Source organism: Polistes canadensis, unplaced genomic scaffold (assembly GCF_001313835.1).
Source record: "Polistes canadensis isolate GaletaPanama2010 unplaced genomic scaffold, ASM131383v1 scaffold_0, whole genome shotgun sequence".
In the NCBI taxonomy this organism is placed as follows: Eukaryota; Metazoa; Arthropoda; class Insecta; order Hymenoptera; family Vespidae; genus Polistes; species Polistes canadensis.
The window spans coordinates 1,166,622-1,188,709 of record NW_014569547.1 but is presented as its reverse complement, the minus strand read 5'-3'; the positions used below and the strand labels follow the sequence as shown (position 1 = coordinate 1,188,709).

Sequence of the window (22,088 nt, the reverse complement as noted above, 5' to 3'; positions counted from 1 at the left end):
GTATATGGACTGTATGAATTCGATTTGTACATACTTTTTCCTCATAGCACTGATTTTCGAAGTTTTAATCATTGGTGTAGACTTTTTTATAGTGAGTAATTATTGTTTAAGTATTATTAATAACGTTTCCAAAATAATAGTTTAAAAAATTTGTTTAATTTTCAATCCTAGTTGCAAACCACCACAGATATTTTTCAATCTAAGAATAAACTCATTTTGTTGATTCTGTATATTCCTGGTTCTATTTTTGTGATATACTTGACCTGTAGAATGGGACAAAAAGTTTTGGATAGCAGTGAGAACGTGCTCGAAAAAGCGTAAATTAATTTTTTCTTTTTGCAGTTCTGTTTCATATATATATATATATGGGGTGGTTTTTAAAATTGAAGTTTCATGTAATTGTTTTACTTGTTCTGCATCTAATTTTTAGATATATAAATATATATTTACAAATATGCATTTATCATAATTTTTATTTCTGACATAATAAAAGAAATTAAACAGTATTATAATCTTTTATAGACGTATGGTACCGTGGTATTTGTTACCACCAAAAATGCAAAAGACGGCCATGTTGATAATGATAAGAAGCAAGAAACCATGTTACTTAACTATCGGAAAAATATTCATCTCGTCTCATCAATTTTTTACTTCGGTAATGATAAATAATATCAAACGTCGATAAAATTATATCGAAAGATATTAGCGCTAAAAATCTTCTGTTTCTTTTTTTTTTTTCATATTAAAGATAGTGCGAACGGCGATGTCCTATGCGACCATGGCTCATTCAGTACGATAATCGATCGATCTTGATCAATAAATTACGGATCTAGAACTAAAACTAATAATTGCAAACTAATTAATTGCACTTTTATAAAAAAGTAACATAGTGACGACATTAATCCAATAAAATCTTAACAAGATTTATCACGAAATAATCTGTTAATTGCATTTCATGAAAAATTAAAAATCGATATAAATAATTTCGATTTTATAATGGCGGCAAATTTGAAAATATTCGATAAAATTACATTTTATAGATCATAACATATTCGTCATTTATAATTATAATTAAACAAAAAACATTAACTTAATATTAAAGACAAAAAATATATTGCACTTTGTTGCAATTTATAATCAAAGGAATATTATTCTATAATCCACATGTTCCTTTTCTAAACATAATCATATACTCAGTAATCTAAACCATGATTGCATAATAATACGCATATAAGTATATATTTTGGCGTATTAATCTCTTCCCACTTAAAATTGACCAACTACGCAGTTTCCATCTAAATTACTCAATATATAAATAAAATCTCCAGTATGAGTTGTAACGCAATGGCAACAACACATTATTTTATTCGTAAATCAATGAATTATTCTACATAATTATAAAGAAAGTATAATATATAGTATGCAAAACCTACTGGCATCACAAATGCAGATACGTATAAGTAGATAAATATATATATATATATAATATGTAAGTGCATACGTGCACTTCTGAGCCTCTTGCATTTCCATAAACTTGTTAAAATAAAGATACGAATATCCAATGTACATAGAAACATACAAATATGAAAAAATTAGCATTTTCTTCTTTCTTCTAATTATTATCAACTTGTTTATGGTATAATTTGGTAGGAAAAAATATGAATTTTATAAATTACAAAAGGTATGATAAAATTAAATTACAATTTTAAATGTTTTTAAATAAAATGTAGTCATTTATAGAGATACGCCTTAAGGAAGAACGTTTCTTGCATTGCGTGCTTCTCTAATGTTTGACATTGGAATTTACCAACGCGAAGGGAAGGTGCAGTACCGGTTGAATGCGTGTGGCTTTACTCCGAGTGCTGTGATAGTTTCGTTCGATTATTTTTTTAGAGTTATATAAAAGTATTTATTATTAATTAAGTGTTTCAATGTTATAGAAAAAATTCATAAAGAAAGAATAGAAAAAGTAATTTGTATATTTTCATTAAAAAATTATTGAGACGAGACGAGACGAGAAGAGACGACGCGACACGACACGATACGACGCGACACGATTCGACTCGACTTGATTCGTGAACTGTCGTAAAGAATAAAAAGCATAAAAACATTGTGCATTTTTGTAAGATTCGAAGTTATCGGTTGACATTATACAACATCGTACGTATACGAGAAGGAATTTTCATTTCTTTTTCATAAATTATTTAAAATATATTTTAATCACTTGAATTATTTCGTCGCGTCGTTAGGGAAAATTTCGCGCGTAACCTTCGTTACGCACGCACTTGGAAAAAAAGAGAGAGAGAGAGTGTGAGAGAGAGAGAGACAGAGAGGAAGAAAAGGAAAAAGAGATAGCACATATATACATATCCATTTGTAGTGTAAAGAAAAGAGACAAAAAGTGTGGGACCAACTTGAGTTTATTCGATTACGAGAGAGAAAGAAAGAGAAAGAAGATCGAAAGGTACGGAGCTTCAATATCAATTTGATCTTCAACGATAAATTACAGAAAGACGTATCTGCACAAATAAGAAAAAATTATAAACGCGGCTAAGATATTAAACAAATAAAAAGGAAAATTAAAAAGAGAAAAGAAGGCAAAAAATCAAATAAGAATATAAATCAAATCTAAAGGGTCTGAAATAGATATCTTTGTAGGACGACTAATTAGGGATACGCAGAGAGTTATAGAGGATATAAAAACATTAACCATAAGCCATGGGTAAGACGCCAAAGAAGGCGGCCCCTGGGGGCGATGAGAGGAATTCTTGCGTTCGGAGAATCAAGCCAACGACCGCGTCGTCTAAAACCTCCGAATCCGAGAAACAGCGCGAGTCGGACTATTCGAGCAGGTTTGTAAAATTAATAAAATGCAATAAAGTGAGTTTATTCTTCGAGTTACATTCTTGTTACTTTCTTAGCGCATTCAATTTGTTTATCAATTGACACCAATTGAAACCGACTCTACACTTAGTAATTATCTTTAGATTTTTCTATGTAACATAATCTGATAATGTTTATAGTTTAATAGTATTTTTCCAACAAATTGGATATTACTGTTAGAACTTGTCAATGCTTAGCTTTATCGATACGAACTTTAAATTAGATATCATGTATATATGTGTTATCGTATTAACATTTATACTGAGTACGAACATTTGATATTCTAATAATAATCTTGCTTGAAGATATCGGAGTTGAGTGATTGGTACAAAATTATGGAAATTGAATTAAATCAAATTGCATGCTTTATAAATTAACTCCAATTGATATCTTGTAATTAGTCTTGAGATTATACATATTTCGGTTGGTTTTGTTAACTTTACATGAGATTATAATTATGATATATACTTAAACAATTTAATTTAATTTCTATAAGGATTTGTAAATATGTTTCCCTCTCATCACCTCCAGCATTTGTTTGACAATTTATGGTGTATAAAGGTATTAAATGTATGATATGTCTCTATTGGCATAAGAGTTCATTTATTTTTTTACAGACCAAAGCTGAGTAATATTCAGAAAAAAGTTCTTCCAAGTTCTGCTAAAAAAGTAAGTAATTTTAAATTTAATTTTACTTTGTGCGACATACAACGTTGTTGAGTTTTATCAAATTCAGTTAATTTTAATTGTTTCCTTTGATGGGGGACCTTGATTTTTATTTTCAACCACATCTCCTGATAACATTCTACAGTGAAAAAATGTAGATGTTTTCTAAGAGGAAAAACAAATCAATTTGTATACTTAAATATACAGGCTATCCTGTAACTGGTGGTACAAGTAAGCAGGAGTACTCGACAAATTTTTAAACTTATTTTTCTTAAAAACAGAACCTCATATCAATAAAATTGATTCTATATTTTCGACTTAGTTTTTCATGTAGAATCAGCTCCTGCTCGTTTGTACCACCACTTACAGAAGACTCTATTTGTATCTGTAATTTAAAGAAATGTATAATAATAATAATAATATATTTTGTTTCAGAATAAACTTCATAATACAGCAAATAGCCTGAATCAGTTGACAAAGAATTTAGCTAAAGATACAGTTAAAGAAGTTAAAGTGCAAAGTACGCTTCAGCATTTGCGACTAGTAAAGCAAAAGATGCAATCTAAGTTAGAGGAAGCGGAATCGACAAGTAGTAGTATATCTATAGAGAAAGATGATAAGGAGGAAACCGTGAATGATGTAGATAACAAGAAAGAAGAAGCTGCAACCAAAGACAGTAATGCTAATCATACAACAGATGAACAAGATTCTACAACTAATACAAATATCGAGAAAAAGACTGCCGAGAGTATAGATGAAAATACAACAACGTCTACGAAAAATGAAACTATTAAATCGCAGGATAAAGAAAACGAAAAGAAAGATCATTTGGAAGAGAATAACAAAGAATGTGACGAAAAAGAGCAAGACGAGATGCAAATACATTTGCGATTGGATGATAGTCCTGCAAAATCACCTGACACTACATCAACTATTAGTATAATGAACGATGAAAATGAATTGGAAGAATTACCTGTAATACAGGTAGTAAATGACGATGTAAAAGAAAAGAAAAGTTCTCAAACTGAATCGGAAGCAGGAACGGAAAGTTGTTCCGTAGACATAGTAGAATCTGTAACATCTGAATTATCCGAGGCATCTGAACCTCCGAGTCAGCAGGAAACTCAGAAAGAGAGAGAAAACTCTGAGCTTAATGCAAAGAACGAAATCTTAGGTATTAACTATGATGCATCTGTGACATTGAAAGACGTACAAATTAAATTAAACGATTGTCTTAAAGAAAAATTAAAGCACGTTGAAGTATGCGAAAGTGATGATAATATATCCAACTTATCTGCAAGCAATACTTTTGGTAAAACTTTGCGAAATATTTCTGGAAGATCTGCGATTGATAGATTTCGGCATTCGTCATCATATGATTTCTGGGTTTCTCCAAATAATAGTCAGTCAACAAATATATCCATGTCACAGTCACCACAAAGAGAAACGACAAATACAAAAATTTTACGTTACAGTACAGGATTATCAGACGTAATGTCCAGTAACGGTAGTTTTGTAGAAGGAAAACGTAAATTTGGAGATTCTCCAGAGTCAAATACTACTCTAAAGAAACAAAAAACGGAACAAAGTAGTTTATTGAATACATCAATGGATATTATTAGGGAGTTACGTAAACCAATACAAATTTCGACACCAAATATAAGTTACAAGGTACAATCTGATAAATTAAATATTAGTGAAATAAATGATAGTAACGATAAGTTTTTACCAACGCATACTACTGAAGATGGTACAAAGAAGTGGTGTGTCATTATGTAAAGTAATGAAACAAAGAAAAAGAAAAAAGAAAACACAAGAAAAAAAGAAACTGAATTATTATCCATAAGTATTTTTCTATTCTTCGTAAATATTATAGGAGAAGTAATAATCGTAATTTGTAAAATTACATATAACATTTGTAATAATGTTTAAAGAGTTTGTCATTTCTTCTTCTTTTTTTTTATTTACTTATTTAGTATAGAGTTTATACACGTAGAAAACATGCATACGCATTTTCGTTTGTATATCTTGATAAAGACATTGCACAGTAGGATTTACTTCTCCTATAAAATCTTATATATATTTAAGAGTTTATGTCTTCTTGCATAAGAATATACAAAAGAAAAAACAAAAAAGAAAAAAAGAAGAAAATAAACATATACATAGGCAGAGAAACTTTGAACAGAAAAGTTTGTATCGATATGTCTAATCCCCAATCATACGTTTATACGATTAAAAAGAAGATATTTTAGATTATATCAAATAGTTGAGAAGAAAGAACTGTTATCGTAGAAATAGAGAGTTAAAATTAGAACCTTTTTAGAATCATCCGATCGAACTTAATACGAATCAAATGCATTGCTAGAATTTAGTTTAAAAAAATATATTTATGTTATTATAAAAGAGAAAGAGAGATAGCAAATCATACTTGTGTCATACAAGTGTCATACAAGTGTCATACTTGCACAATTTTTTTTTTTTTTTTTTTTCATAATTGCACAAACTTTGTATCTCTCGAGTGCAGTAACATGTAAACGTTATTATTATTTTTTCAAAAATAAACAAAGCAAATTATACTTAAACAAAAAACCCACAATATTATAATAGCTTGGTCGAATCTAATTTATTAAAAGTACGTTTTGAAATAGTCCCTGATTTTAACTAATAATAATAATAACGAATCTATTGGATGAGCAGATCTCATAGCTTAAAAAATATAATACATTAAGCGTAAAAGAATATATAATAGAAATTTATAAGTAATTAATTACTCACTCTAATATTCTACACTTCACATCAAAATTCTTTAATTAAGTTGATCTATTATTATTTGTTAGAGAGTAGTCAAAAGCTTTAATATTAATCAAATGTTAATGATATACATATACATATATATATATATATATATATATTATACTCTCTCTAATAATTTTTTATAGTCATAAAAAAGAAAAGAAAATCCATCCTTTAAAATACATGACACAGAGCCCGTAATAAATTTCTCATCAAAAAAGAAAAATATATATAGGCAGAAGAAATGAGAGATAGAAGGCTTAAGTAATGATTTCAATTTTTAAATCTATCGTTCAGTAAAATATATATTTAATATATTTTCGTAATTGATACTTATATGCGAAGGCTCAGCATTTATAAGTAATTGTACAAAAAAAACTTTGGACATGAGTTTTTAATAGCAAATAGAGTAGAAAATTTTTTATTGAGTTGTCCTATCTCGATTTGGTAACATATGACATAATTTTTTTAGATACAAAAATAATTAACAATCGGTACACATATATAAATATATATATTATATATTATATATAATTATATATAATATATATATATATATAATTAGATATGAATATAAAAGATACGTTTCGTAGTCGATTCGTATCTTTGAGTAAATAAAAATAAATTTTTTTCACGCGATATGCAAATTAAATATAGTTTTACTATAATGCAAGTTATAAAAGGTACAAAAGAAAAATTGTACATTTCATAAGAACACTTAAAGTGTTAGAAGGATAGAAATGAATAAGGCTGTTTGCATTCATTTAAAAAAAAAATAGAGAAATATGTAAAAAGATATTAAATTTTTATCGACTTTTTAATCGTCTGTTAACTTTTATTCTCGTGTTTATTTTATTATTACAAAAAGAATTTGGATAAAAAAAAGAGAAAAAGAAATCATCTGACTTTTACTTCAACGGGACTATTATTATGTGTAATAATTTATGTTTTTTTTTTCTTAGATATATTTTTCCTTTTTTCCTCTTTGTTTTCCTCTTCCTTGGAATTATTCCGTTCATTCGAAAATGCGTGACAATGGATTGTTCAATTGTAATGATTTTTTTTGTAAATCTCTGCTTATCAATATTGGAAATCAATTTTTTAGCGATTAATGAATATTGTAACAAAACAAAAAGAAGGAACAAAAAAATTGTATCGATATTTAAAAAAATTAAAGTAAAAATAAAAATTATTGATTATCAGCGAATCGAATTATCGAAATAAATCGATGTACTTTTATATTTGTTGATTGAATATGATCGTCAAAAAGAATTCACAAATGTATATATAAGAAAAAAATGAGTTTTAATAAATTTCTTAAACTGTGAACATCTATTTGTTAGTAAGATTACAGAAACGTAACGAGCATATGTAAAGTGAATAACAAGAATATTTGTACCCGTCCCCATTGTACATTTTAAACAATGGATCACTTATGACAATGGTGTTGGTCCATTTTTTAATAAAAAATTGAGAAAACAATTTTGATTTTTTATTTATAATTAATAAAAATATGTGTTTTCTCAATTTTATCTCGCAAGTTTAATAAAAATGCGTTCCTTTCACAGAAAACATTTAATAAATTGATCGGAAGCTAAAGGTTAATGAACGGTATGTTTCAGGTGATTCAAGGAGCGGAAGTAGGTAGATCTGTATCACCTGTTATTATCATCGTCATCATCATTATTATTATTATTATTATTATTATGATGTTTCTTTTTTTTCTGTGATCAGGTTCTTCTTTAATTATTCGTCGTTTGAATAATGTAAAAAGAAAAGGAAAAAAAAATAACGAAGTAACACGGATGACTCTACTTAAAACGTATAAAACCTAGTTATCCAATTCTCAGAGCTCTCTCGAAGAAGGGAGACATCATAGAAACCACCAACTCGAGAAATTGACAGATTAACACACACAGGAAGAGAGATATTCCTCATGGTTATTAGCATATACTGAAAGAAAGTTTCCGGATTTCTTTCCTCATATGTATGAACGTATATATATTTATAATATATGTATATACATATATATATAGTACTATACCACTCATCGACTTGTCTCATACCGGTATGCAGGTTAGTAGGTCGCCATCACATCTCTACCAGCAATGATTCCAAGTACCCGCAAACTGAGATCATAAGATGACATCTTATAAAATTTGTTAAATGTAATTTATATATATATATATATATATATGCATAACATCTTCGTCAGATTCCTTTTTGATCTCTAAATCAGATTCACAAAATCACCATCGTGATATTCAAATTTTGAAATGTTCCCGCTAAACCAATCGCCTCGTATATTTCAACCAATCAGATCCATTGTTTTATTTTTCAATCATATTCCAATAAGATGTATTTAAAGAAAAATTATTAATCGATTTAAAATTTGTGAGGTAAAACAAACTAATAAAATATAAATTAATTTATGTAAATGAAATGATTTAAAATAGTATTATGATATTATTTTCCACAATTGGTTGAATATGCTAATGCACAAATTTGTAATTTAAATATATCGATTTTAAACAGTGAATAATTTATACACATTGATTTAAACAAATTTTGGAAGATAATTTATATTATTTTGGTCATTGATTTATAAAAAATATTTACGAGTATTTATCGTTAAGAAAAAATGTAAGATGTTCGAAGACTTCGGTCCCTTTCCATCTCATCCTTTTTTTCCTCTTTTTTCTTTGTCAGACATATATATTCTATCTTACGCTTCCTTGTTATCTTTTTCTCTCACACTCACTCTTTCTTAACATCTTTCTCTTTCACTTATCTTTTTTTCTTTAACTTGTTCGTTCACGATCTTCTTCCCACCACGCGATATCATTTCACATCACCGGTCCAAACGAGGTTTCGTGCACTTTCGAACACTTGGAGATGAGAATTTTGTTATTCGGTTCTTCGTAGACTCGAACGTCTGACTCGATCATTCGAGGATCATCCGCGATTAGTAAAAACGAAACGCTATTTAAAATACTTCAGCTCAATATATATATATTCGAATCGTTCATATAATTTTCTGTGAATTATTTATTTAAATGTGTATATAAATATGCAACAACTTCGGGATCTCCTGAAACCACAACGGTGTGCAATCGTGCGTGTGTGAACATTTTTATACGAAAGTGAATATTCTCTATCGTTAAACGAATTCTTTATTATTTATTTATGCATTCATTTATTCTTATTTACATATATTTTAAAGTTTAATTCTAAGTTGGTAGATTTCAAGGAAATTGAAATTTTAAATAACGCTTTCGTTTCGCGCGGAAAGTTTGTCAAGATCAATTCAAATTTGCCACTAAAATATAATTTTATTTTTGTCTACTTTTAATTGTAGACAATTGTTAATGTTTCTCATGTATAATAAATACTAAATATCATTTATTTCAAACGATCGATTTGTAGGAAAAAAGAAAAAGGGAGAAAGAAAGAAAGAAAAAAAAACAAGGAAACTCTCGATCGAACAATTCCGGACCGCTGATTGGTCTGTTTTTTAAAAAGTGGATCGTCTGCCCTGCAGCTATAGGTCAACTTACGTATTACGATGATTGGTTCATGAAAAAAAATTAACGATCGTATAACTTAATAATCGATTTTTATCGAATACAAGAACATGATTTTCAAACGAATGATTTATATTAATAACATTCCTTATGTATTTTACTCGTGTGTTGCTTACGATTTATAAAATCATTTTCTATATGTATATGAACAATGATGTAAATGATAAAAAATATACGAATGAAAAATGAATAGACGAGCGAGCCTACCAAGTGGATTAAATTCTTGTGAAAGAATAAGACCAGAAAGACCAAGAAATCCGATTCAAAAATTAATATGGAGACCGAATTCTCAAGTTCAAATAGATTATGTAGGAATATTGGAAAATGAAGGAGCAAATCCACGTATGGCCTTGAGAAGGTAATCGAGTAATAGAATTTCAAATAAAAAAGAATCTACGCGAAGTGCATTCATTGTTACCGTTAACATAAATATCTTTGTTACCGACAGAAAGCGAAAGATGTGTATAGAAAACAATTTAAAAAACAAATTCTATATATAAATTTTCCTTTTATTTTTTTTCTTTAGATTACTTCGACTTTACGAAGGTAGACAATTTCGTGAAGCAGCAGCATTTCTGATGAAATTACCGCAGTATACTTTAAAAACAGCTTTACCGGACATTCCAATAGATTTGTTGATCGAAACTTTACCACACAGCTTAACTTTGCTCGAAGCTCTTTATTGTAGACTCGTAGAATTAAATATCACTGATACGAAGATCCTAAGAATAGAACAAGTTCTTTGGAGGGTGGTACAATTATTGTCGAATAATCAGGATCATGTACGCCCAAGGATTTGGTGTAAATTGTTGACGTCTTTAAATAGATTGTCACCTAATACGAAGAATATATTGATGTCGAGAAAAAAAGCTATTGAAAGAGCAGTCGAAGGACTTGGGAAACATGGTTTAGTATCTTCTAATTTGGAAAGTTCAGCTAATTCAACTAATTCGAATTTGGTACCACTTCCTGTTGCTCTTAGAGAGCAACTCGAGTCACGTATCGAAGCGTACAAACTCGCACTTCACAAATTAGAAAGTTTTGGAAAAAATACGGGAGTTCATAAAGGTATCAAATTATAAGTCAAATTAATAGCATTTTCTTCATGCAAATTAAGAAACGAGAGTGTTGTACGTTCGGTTCTAATATAAACAGGAAATATACGTGTATATATATATATATATATATATATATACACGTATATAATATATATCTATATATACATATACATGATTAACGTTTTATCTTCCAGTGGATCAAAGCGTCCAAGCTGCATCGCACCAGCGCCAACTTTCGCTGAAGTATAGTGAAGTTCAACAGAGATTAATAGACAACCAAAGCCTATTGAATACATTGGAGAAAGCTGGTAATCCGTACAATCTGGAAAGTTTGTTGGTAGAGTTAAAACGTCGAGTTGAACACGATAAAGAAGCTTTAAGACAATGGACGGCTTTGAGAAAATCTATTGGTTTAGCTGGGATTAAAAATCCAACATTGGCAGCTAATCTATTACAATTTTCTAATGGTTGTTCTTTAATTTTACAACTTATCTGTGACGAGGGTTCATCGACGGAGAAGGTCGGTCTTCAATTAAACCCTCTCTTCTCACAAAAAGAAAAAAACTTTTGTAAAATAACGTTTATTAAAATAATTGTCCTTGTGTTCAGATATATCATTCACCAATACATTATGAGAACGAGTATGAAGAAGAATCTTGTAGTACTGGATATCATACTGACGAAAGTCGAACACCGGAACCGGTAGTAGTAGTTGCAAACAAAAGACATGAACTTTTCAAAACGGAAGAAAACTTTCAAGTGTCGATTTCCGACGATTTACCGGTTGAACGTTTATCCAAACGATATGGGATGTTGTATGCACAGGCACATTTACATACTCTTGATGCTCTAGACACTTTACGTCCTCTTGATGATGCACCTGAATTAAAAGCTAAGATACTTTATTCTGTAGTCGTGGTAAGTTATCATACATACTAACAAAACGATACGCATATACAGTAATGATTATTAATCATCATTTATAGTTATCATGGAGGTTAGCTGGAATGATCCAAACATACAGACGTATAGAAGCATTGAATATTTTAAATGGTACAACTAGCGGTGTACCATCAGTAGCAAATATCGAGGAATGTATAATAAGACAATTAGCTACCAGTGGTGCACATAGTGGTATACAGGAAGTAGCTGAACAAGTTATCAATCAACTGGAAAGAACGCTCTACGATTTACCCTGTTTAAAAGAATGCATGGAAATAAAAAGATATACTTCCATGTGCGCTAGCTTAGCATGGGTTTGTTTGGCCCGTGGTACGCCCCTGGTATTGGACGTGGCACAGGATATCGAATTTCGAAGGGAAGTTCATTCAAGGCATCACAGTTCTCCGAATCCAAATGGAACGAGAATAAAATCGGTATTATGGCCAGGTTTACGAGAAGGTTACCAAGGTTCTTGTCTTCACAGAGCTGTTGTTATAACCGTATAACAATATATGGTTAATTAACAATAAAACGGGGACTTTTTAAAGGGAGACTTTTGTTATTAACGTTATATACGAAATAACATGCACACATACATACAATGCGATATGGGTTACATATTGAAAGAAACCATATCAAATTTTTCGTACCTTAATAATAATTAAGATCAAACACTATACTAACTTCTTATATATTAAGAAACTTGTGTGTGTGACGAGAAAGTTTCCATCAAAAAGGAAACACAAATAAATAAATATATATATATTACATACTTTAACAATAAAAATATTAAACAAACTTTTCAATTTTTTCCTAGCTCAAAATAAAATAAATTCTCGCGCCAATATACGATATTTATCGATTAATCGATAGATACGAACGCCTGTGCTCTCATTGGCTGTGTAATTTGATTCGAGTTCCGTCGCGACCTATTGACGCGTCATCTATGTAGCGATACTCGAAATTAAAACAAGTTCGATGGGACTGAAATGTGCGTGGAATCAAAAAAAGGATAAAAAAAGAAGCATTCTCTTGGCGTCTCCGCCTCTTCCTAACGAACTCGATAATTTTTCATCTAAATTATCTGGCAACGTTGGATCGTATTTATCTATCTCTATCTTTCTCTTTTTCTCTTTCATACACACATAGTCGTCGTCTTGTTCGTCGCGTAGTCGTCATGTCGTGTAGGCGTCATCATGATGCATGAATCCGAGTGTCGACGAAGTTTGTTTTGAATCGATTGAACCGTGGATATTAAACTTTATCGTTATTATGGTAATTCCCGTGGAAAGGAGTGCCGTTGAGATTTACTTATCGTTATGGCGGTAATCTCTGATACTCGATTGAAATATTCAATAGAAAAATAATAAGGAAAATAATATAAAACAAGGATAGTGTTGTGAAATTAATACGATTCGAAAAATAATGTCGGAGATCGAAAAGATTGTTCTCGTTGAACGTTCTCGTTTACGATCGAAAATAAATCGTTCGATTAAAGTGAAATTCTTATTCTTATGGATTCTATTAACGTTGAACTTGGTGATGGCCGATGATCGGTCGATCATATCAAATGAAAAAAGTAATAAGTGTCCCGATGGATGTGGTTGCATTGGAAACGTTGTTATATGTAATAATTTGCAATTAATCGAGGCACCCAGCGGTTTACCACCATGGACCGAAAACTTGTGAGTAAACAAATAATCCTTATTTCTTTCTTTTCTTCGTTTGTTCAATTGTTGGTCGCTTTTTATTTAACTTCTTTTATTTCCTTTTTTTACTCATTGTTGTTTTATATCCCCTTCCCTCCCGAACAATTTTATTCATATTTCCAATGTCTATCGCGTGCATATATCTATATATATATATCGACTTTCTTCCGATATCGATATCACTATCACAGTATTATCAGTATGACGTTAAGATTTCTGATTGTTTTTGATACTAAAATGCATATTTGAAAATAGAAAGAGTTATTTTCCAATAATTTGTTTATAATGATATGTTTATATATTTTTTATGCATATCTGAATTGAACTTTGTTATTAGAATAATATATTTAACTTTATAATTAGAGTTTGAAAATATTATGTAACATTATAAACTAAATAGTTAAGTATTACAGGTTGTCCTGTAACTGATGGTACAAGCGAGATGATTTTACATGAAAAATTAAATTGAAATTGTAAAATTAAATTTGTTCATATAATGTTTTGCTTTTAATATATAACTTAATAATTTGAAACAAATTTGTAGTATACCCATGCACTAGATTTGATTTCAGTTAGATGGATTTTGTTATCTTACTTTTTGTTATATTTAGGAGAACAATTTTATATTTCTTAATATGTTTAAAAACATTGTTAATAGGATGATATTTCTTGTATCAATTTTACTCTCTTGTGCTTCTCAAACAAGGCTTTTAGTTTCTAGGATTCCAAACTTGGTCAAGTGCATGAGAACTCGACAAATGTTCAAACTTATTTTTCTCAAAAACAAAGAGCCTTATATGAACAAATTTGATTCTACATGTTAGTTTTTTATATAGAATTACCAAAGTGAGCTTGAACCACTAGTTACAGGATATCGTGTATAGTTGGGACTATTGCAAAGGCACGTTTAATGCCATTTGTATTCCTGTTAGCTAGTTTGATCTCACTGTTACCATATAAAGTCTTATGCTTGAAGGCTAACCAGTTTTAGCTTCTAATGGTCGGCATTTAAGGATATCAGCCCTTCTCAGAAAAGAAAGGCTTAACATAGATATATAGGCATGCTCCTAGGTTTCTTAAGTTAGTTTTTATGTAATCGCAATGTTCTTTAAATGGTATTAGTTTTTTTTCTTTTCAGATGTTTAAATGACAATAATATAAACAACTCGAAGTTTTGTTCTTTGACTCAAAGAACTAAGCTTCACTTATCAAATAATAGAATACCAATACTACTGTATTATTATGCATGTTTATGTATGATTATGCATCCACGATAATTGGTTTACTAAGAAAATTATTTTTCAGGGACATGAGTGCTAATAAATTGGGAAATAATTTTACTATCGGTTTATCGGATGCAACCAAATTGATAGGACTTAAAGCGAATAAGAATCAATTAACGCAAATACCTGATCTTTCATTCGTTAAAAATTTAACGCATCTCAGTTTGTACGTATTATTATGTTTTTATAGAATGATATGTTTCTTCTATGATATTGTCAAATTAAATATTTAATATTTTATTTCAGATCGCACAATGAAATAACTACTATTAATGGAAGTGCCTTAGCTGTTTTATCGGAACTTCAAACATTGGATTTGAGTTTAAATAAAATAACTTTTTTACGACGTGGTTCGTTTCTTGCACCAAATAAAATTATGCATTTGTATGTGTCTTTGCATTTTATTATCAAATTTAAAAAATGTTAAATCTTATTAATATTTTACGTGTTATAAAAAATATCAAACTTTATTTTTTCAGAAATTTAAATATGAATCAAATATACATCATCGAAAATGGTAGTTTGGATAATTTAACTTCGTTAGAGGAACTCCGTTTAAATAGAAATAATCTTGTGCAATTGATGGACACATCATCTGTGCAAAGTCTTTCTACAGTACTTTTCAGCAATCTTGGAAAATTGAAAATATTGTAAGTTCTTTGTATCTATCTGAATTCATTTATATCGTTATATATTACATTTGTTGATGTCGTATAAATAAAAATATAAAATTTATGTAATAGAGAATTGAATAGAAATGAGATACAAAAAATGCAAGTATTAAGTCTTAAGGGTTTAACAAATTTAGAAGAATTACGCTTGAAAAGAAACAAAATAAGCACGTTAAGCGATGGTGCATTTTGGCCTCTTAAAAATCTTATCCTTCTTCAACTTGATTTCAACATGTTGACCATTGTAAAGAAAGGTGGTTTGTTTGGATTAGAAAATTTGAGAAAGTTGACTTTATCTCATAATCATATTACAAGGATTGAATCGCAAGCGTGGGACAACTGTGGAGATATTACTGAATTGTTAGTAAAATTATTTTTGTATATATTATTGTTTTTATAAATGATAATTACATTGAAGAAAGTAACTTAATTCTATTTTTTGTTTCAGGGATTTATCATATAATATATTAACTTCTATAGAACGAGACACGTTTGATCATTTGGATAAATTAGAAAGGCTTAAAATGGATCACAATCAAATTATATATATATCGGATGGAACATTCAACCCTACCCCAAAGCTACAAGTTTTGTATGCAACTAATTATTTTAAAATGTTTAACCTTTTGCAATATAACAAAGTGTAAGACTCGTGATATGCTTCAGGGGGGAAACGTAAGAAGAATGCAATATAACACTGAATATGACACACAGTTCAATACGTTAAATGCAAGGGGTTAACTGTTTGTTACGTATTTATAAATTTTTTTTGTTACTATTTAATTTGTTTTTCAATTACAGAGATCTTAATTCCAACAAAATATCCTACATGGTAGAAGATTTTAACGGAGCTTTTAGTCCACTAAGTAATTTATGGAAGTTAGGACTGGCGCATAATAAAATCAAATCTGTTAATAGAAATGCTTTCATCGGTTTAAGTCATGTTACTGAACTCGACTTGAGTGGGAATGATATAACTAGTATTCAAGAAAATGCATTTATCACGATGCCGGATTTAAAAAAATTGAAATTAAATTCACGTAAGGAATATTTCGAATTAATATTTGAACATTATATTTTTATATTCAATTTAAAAACATAATTTATCGATTTTTCAGGATCATTGGTCTGTGACTGTGGATTACATTGGTTTAGTACATGGATAGGAACACACAGATTCGAAGATACGGAAGCTCATTGTGGCTATCCACATTGGTTGCAAGATAAACCATTAGCTCAATTGCATCATACAAATTTCACATGTGGTTAGTAATAGTTTCACACAACATAATTAAAAATTATATAATTTTAATTTTATTTCTCTATTCTTAACAAAAATAATTTCTCTCCAGATGAATATCCAAAACCAAGAATAATAGAAGAACCTTCAGATCAAAAGCGTGTTAAAGGTGACAACGTGACTCTGATATGTCGTGCAACAAGTACAGCTGATGCACCGATCAAATTCATTTGGAAACGAGATAACGTGGAATTAAATAATCCTAATTTACAAACAGACATTCGCACGTTGGAAGGTGGTGTAACTAATGCGTCATCTGTTTTGCAATTAATTAATGTGACTCATGCTAATGCTGGAAAGTATCAATGTATGGTCTCTAATACTTATGGAACAACATATTCTTCTAAGGCCAAATTAAGTGTTCTAAGTACGTTGAAAGATATCGATGTTAATTATTAAATTAACAAAGATCAATAAATGTCAATGTGCCAATAATATATTACATTTACAGTATATCCATCGTTTTCTAAAATACCTCGTGACATTCGAGTAACTGCTGGAAGTACGGCACGTCTCGAATGTTCAGCAGAAGGTCAACCATCACCCCAGATAGCTTGGCAAAAAGATGGTGGAAATGATTTCCCGGCTGCAAGGGAAAGGAGAATGCATATGATGCCTACGGACGATGTACTTTTTATTGTAGATGTAAAAATGGCCGATACCGGAGTTTATTCCTGTACTGCTCAAAATTTAGCTGGACTTATCGTGGCCAATGCGACTCTTACTATATTGGGTGAGTTTCATCATTGATCCATTTAATTAAAATAGCTATATTTCATCACTGCACACATTTCGTTTCAAACGTATCAATGATCTATTTATAGAGGTACCGTCATTTGTAAAGCCAATGGAGAATAAAGAAATAATGATAGGTGGTTCTATTGTATTGGAATGTATGGCAAGTGGTTCACCGCGTCCCAAATTAATGTGGCGTAAAAATGGTAGTCCACTGCAAATAACTGAACGTCATTTTTTTACGGCAGAAAATCAATTATTAATAATAGTTAATACTATGAGTAACGATGCAGGAAGTTACGAATGCGAAATGAGTAATTCGTTGGGAAGTGTTGTTGGTGCATCTCATCTTACAGTAAATCCAGGTTAATATAATAAAATAAAATTAAATAAAATCAAATAAAAAATGTAATTTTTCATTTATTTTCTTTCTCTATCAGCTCCAACGACAATCGTAAACGAAGATAATATATTGGGATTAATAATAATCACAATTGTATGTTGTGCCGTTGGTACATCGGTAGTTTGGGTAGTAATAATTTATCAGACGAGAAAACGTTTAAACAATACGCGCAATACTAACACACAACAATCACCAACAACGGTAATATCAACGGCGCCAGAAAATCAGACTCACATGTATTTGGATACGAGCTCACAGCACAGTAAAGATAGTGGTACTGGTGATAGCACTAATCCTAGCAACGATCAATTACAATTTTGTTTACCCGGTTAGTGAAATAGAAATTAATTTTGAATTAAGTTAATGAATGAATGAATGAATTAATCGACCAAGAAAATAATTGTTGTTATTTTTAATATTTTAGAAGAAATGGTAACTTGTTCGGTCAATAACGAAGAAGAAACTGCAGCTGTGAACGTTGCTGATCCATTAATACGTTATACAAATCATGAACGATATATTCACTCAGATAAAGCGTGTGCTGTATAAACAAAGAATGAAGTTTCATTCTATACGGACAATTATAGCAAAAGGCCTTAAATAATAAAAAACGTTTTACACAGGTGCTTCATTGTTTGAAGATACGAGTCAGAAAAAAACAACAAACAATATTAAAAAAAAAAAAAATGATAGCAAAGGAAACCTGTGAGAATGGCAGAAGATGAAACTTGTCTATATGCAACAGAAAAAGTATTTTTAATACTTACGACTCTCTTGTATAATGCTATTTGGTGTGTGTCATCTTAGATAGAACGTCAATGTATTGATAAGTATGATTAAGAATTTATGAAAAAGATCAAAATAATTCGCACTAAGGATATTACATTATATGTATAATAATGTATTATCGAAGTAACTGCTGGTCGTTATCTGTGCGGTTATAAGGATATGCAAGTAAATTAGCAGCAATGAAGAGACACATATTGTAAATATTTAACTTTTAAGAGAATTCGTACTCTGCTGTTACTTGCATGAGATTATGGTTACACGTAAAACACACATATACTTTGTATAATGACTTGGTTAAGAGAAAGAATCATAAATTCTTTGAAAGTCATCTATACGTATATATTAGGTCAATCTTTGTGATAGATATTTATTATAGATTTATACAAATTAGAAAGATACAATATTTATGATACTCGAAGGTGTAATTTTATCATGAGGATATAGATGAGAAATCGAGTATCTATCTCATCATTTGTGTACGACTGTACTGATATACATATATCTTCGTGAATTGTCTTCCCTTTTCATTTTTACACTGTGGTCATCGTAATGATTAATAAGTAACACACACACACAAGTTTATTTCTATTAATAATTTAATATAAACCGCGTTGCTTATTGAACGTTATTCGTATATAAGTATTGTATGTATGTTGTACAGTAGATGTATGTATATATACGTCCAACGAATGTTCTTTTAATCGTCATACTTATTTAATTGAAGAAGTAGAAGAAGAAGAAGAAAAAAAAAAGAAGAAAAAGTATTACTATAAGTCGGGACATAAGTAAAGTTATTCGTTTTGAAAATGACTCTGTATATTATATCCCTCTATATATGTAGATTTACACTTGACTTGTATTATTTTATTGAATTTAATATCAATTTGATATGATATACGTTTTCAAAGTATTATCCATAAAAAGAAGAAGAAGAAAAGAAAAAAAAAAAATTGTGTAACGAAAAGAGAAAATCGGTGACGAATGAATCCAAAATGTAATCCATATGCTTTATTGTCAAATGGTTTCATATATATATATATATATATATATTTTTTGTTCTTAATAATTTGCCATACTATTTCGCTCGTATGTATGTATGTATGCATGTACGTATGTCGACCCAATATGTTAAAAAGATTAGAAACTTCGAAATCATTGTTTAAAAAACCCAATCTATGAGCGGTCTAAAGATGTCTTCGAATGAAATTAAAAATGAGAAGAAAGGATTCGACGTAAAGAAAATTGTGATGAGTGCGTTGTTTTGCGTATGAAAAATTGTTGTTAACAATAAATACGTACTCGCACATTTTTCTTTACTCTCAACTAACTTGACAAATATATTTTCCAAGCTAATAAACGCACATTTAAAAAAAAAAAATAAAAAATCACCGCGATAATTTATATGAACGACTATAAAGAAGAAGAGCATAAATATTATTATTATTATTATTATTATTATATTATTATTATAATTATTATTATTATTAACGACTGTCTTCTAATCGAACGCTTCGTATATTACAAAAATCAAAATTGTAAAATTTGTTCGGAAACTTGAAGACTTATATTTTTTCTAAGCGTTTCATCTCAAAAACTATTTTTCGTTCGATTTATAATATTTACATATAAGCACACACACACATATACGCCATATTAAAATTTTAAACGGCACAAAAATTCGCGACATTTTGTACGCTTTTTAAAAAACATCGAATTTATTATATATACACACAAACATATATATATATTCTATATTTGCAAAAAACAAAAAAGTAAAATCAAAAGTTCGATCAACGACATTCAAACGATATATACAATCATCTTTTTGTTTTCTCTTTTTAACAACGATAAGTATTACACCATTGTATTGCCACAAATGGATGCCTTAATCGACATGTCGAATCGTATATACCATATATGACAGATGCATCTATTTGATTCAGTATTTCTCTCTTTCTCTTTCTATCTATCTATCTATCTATCTATCTATCTATTTTTTCCCCTTGTTGTTACGTAATAGTACTCTGTGAATAAATATAAATAATTCTTAAGGATCAATAAAACGCCATCTTGTTTTTTTTCATCCAATACAATTTAAAATATTTAAATAAATACACTTACCTTCTTTTCTCTTTTTTTTTCTTTCTATGTTCCCGATGCAAAACTATGAATGAGGTATTTTCGTTAGAAAAAAAACAAAACAAAATTAAATATAATTTTCAGCTAATTGTGATAATGTTTTATTTACATAAAGGCAGCACCATGGCCGATTTGTTTATTTGAGAATAATCGATTCTCGAAAAGATAAGTCAAATCTTTAATCACGATCGATAATAAGATTTAATTGTAATAGTAATATTCAATAATAATAATAATAATAAGAATAATATTAATAATAACAAAAAGAAGAAAAAACGAAGCTTCGTCGACTATTAATTTCTTTTTTTTTTCTTTTTTCTAACTTGTTCTATAATTTTTCGTCATAACGATCTTGAATTTCTTTCTTTTTGTTAGATTTCCCTACTATTTTTCCTATTAGTCCGTTAGCCGTTGAAAAGATTGAAAAAGGACGCTTTCCCTTTTCCCAGCCAACGAAATTATTTTAATTCTTTTTTTTTTCTTTTTTTTTTTTCTTCTTCTCAGAATATCTGGATAATGTGAGTGAGAAACACGCACGCTTATAAAAATATTCGTAAAAATACAACGGTTCTCGTGAATAATTTATCTAAGAGCATTTTACGTATACATACACACACAGGACTCTAATAATGTTTGTTTAAAAAGAAAAGAAAAAGACAATAATTTATCCACGTCGGTGGTAAATATACATAATTCGTTCGACGATCTATATATTATATTTTTATTTTTAACTTTTAATAGGATTCATCCTAATTCAATAATGTAAAGAAGAGACAAAGACACAAAAATAAAATAATAAAAAGACACAAGAGATAAAAATCTTAATGGTAATTTACATTTGAACGAATGAAAAGAACAATGTCGTAGATTATATTCGAATTTGAAAAAAACAAACAAATAATTGTCACATTAGTATTATTTCATCGCAGTATTTTTTTTTAAAAAATGATTTCATTTCACGAATCACAATCGATCGACCTTTACGTTTTGTCCAGTGATGGAAATAATATACACACACACAACAATAACAGATAATAAGTAAGTTCTTTAAATATAAGTCGGTCGGTTAATTATTTAATACAATTTCTTACAATCAAACGTTCATACATACATACATACATATATATATATAT

General features: G+C 29.3%; 3 protein-coding genes across 5 annotated transcripts; all 3 read left to right on the top strand.

Annotated features, from left to right (window-relative positions):
- The first annotated feature begins 1,775 nt into the window (after window positions 1–1,775).
- LOC106793065 (myotubularin-related protein DDB_G0290005-like) lies at window positions 1,776–6,003 on the top strand. Of its 3 annotated transcripts, none has more exons than XM_014759686.1 (4): window positions 1,776–2,160; window positions 2,250–2,852; window positions 3,501–3,552; window positions 3,985–6,003. In XM_014759686.1, exons 2-4 carry the CDS (start codon window positions 2,719–2,721, stop codon window positions 5,326–5,328), a joined length of 1,530 nt encoding a protein of 509 aa, XP_014615172.1. In that variant the 5' UTR covers window positions 1,776–2,160; window positions 2,250–2,718; the 3' UTR covers window positions 5,329–6,003. The 3 variants fall into 3 exon arrangements, with proteins under 3 accessions (XP_014615172.1, XP_014615180.1, XP_014615164.1); XM_014759694.1 differs by having other exon boundaries at window positions 1,783–2,464; window positions 2,659–2,852; XM_014759678.1 differs by having other exon boundaries at window positions 1,783–2,852.
- Window positions 6,004–10,430: 4,427 nt separating this feature from the next.
- Window positions 10,431–12,705, top strand: LOC106793508. The gene is made up of 4 exons (XM_014760511.1): window positions 10,431–10,994; window positions 11,179–11,504; window positions 11,594–11,902; window positions 11,971–12,705. Exons 1-4 carry the CDS (start codon window positions 10,505–10,507, stop codon window positions 12,430–12,432), a joined length of 1,587 nt encoding a protein of 528 aa, XP_014615997.1. The 5' UTR covers window positions 10,431–10,504; the 3' UTR covers window positions 12,433–12,705.
- Window positions 12,706–12,889: 184 nt separating this feature from the next.
- Window positions 12,890–19,960, top strand: LOC106793085 (leucine-rich repeats and immunoglobulin-like domains protein 3). Its single transcript, XM_014759708.1, has 13 exons — window positions 12,890–13,611; window positions 14,941–15,084; window positions 15,165–15,302; window positions 15,398–15,568; window positions 15,662–15,949; window positions 16,038–16,181; window positions 16,391–16,629; window positions 16,708–16,854; window positions 16,942–17,256; window positions 17,341–17,622; window positions 17,714–17,989; window positions 18,065–18,355; window positions 18,452–19,960. The coding sequence occupies exons 1-13, from the start codon at window positions 13,352–13,354 to the stop codon at window positions 18,574–18,576; spliced, it is 2,820 nt and encodes a 939-aa protein (XP_014615194.1). The 5' UTR covers window positions 12,890–13,351; the 3' UTR covers window positions 18,577–19,960.
- Window positions 19,961–22,088: the final 2,128 nt, after the last annotated feature.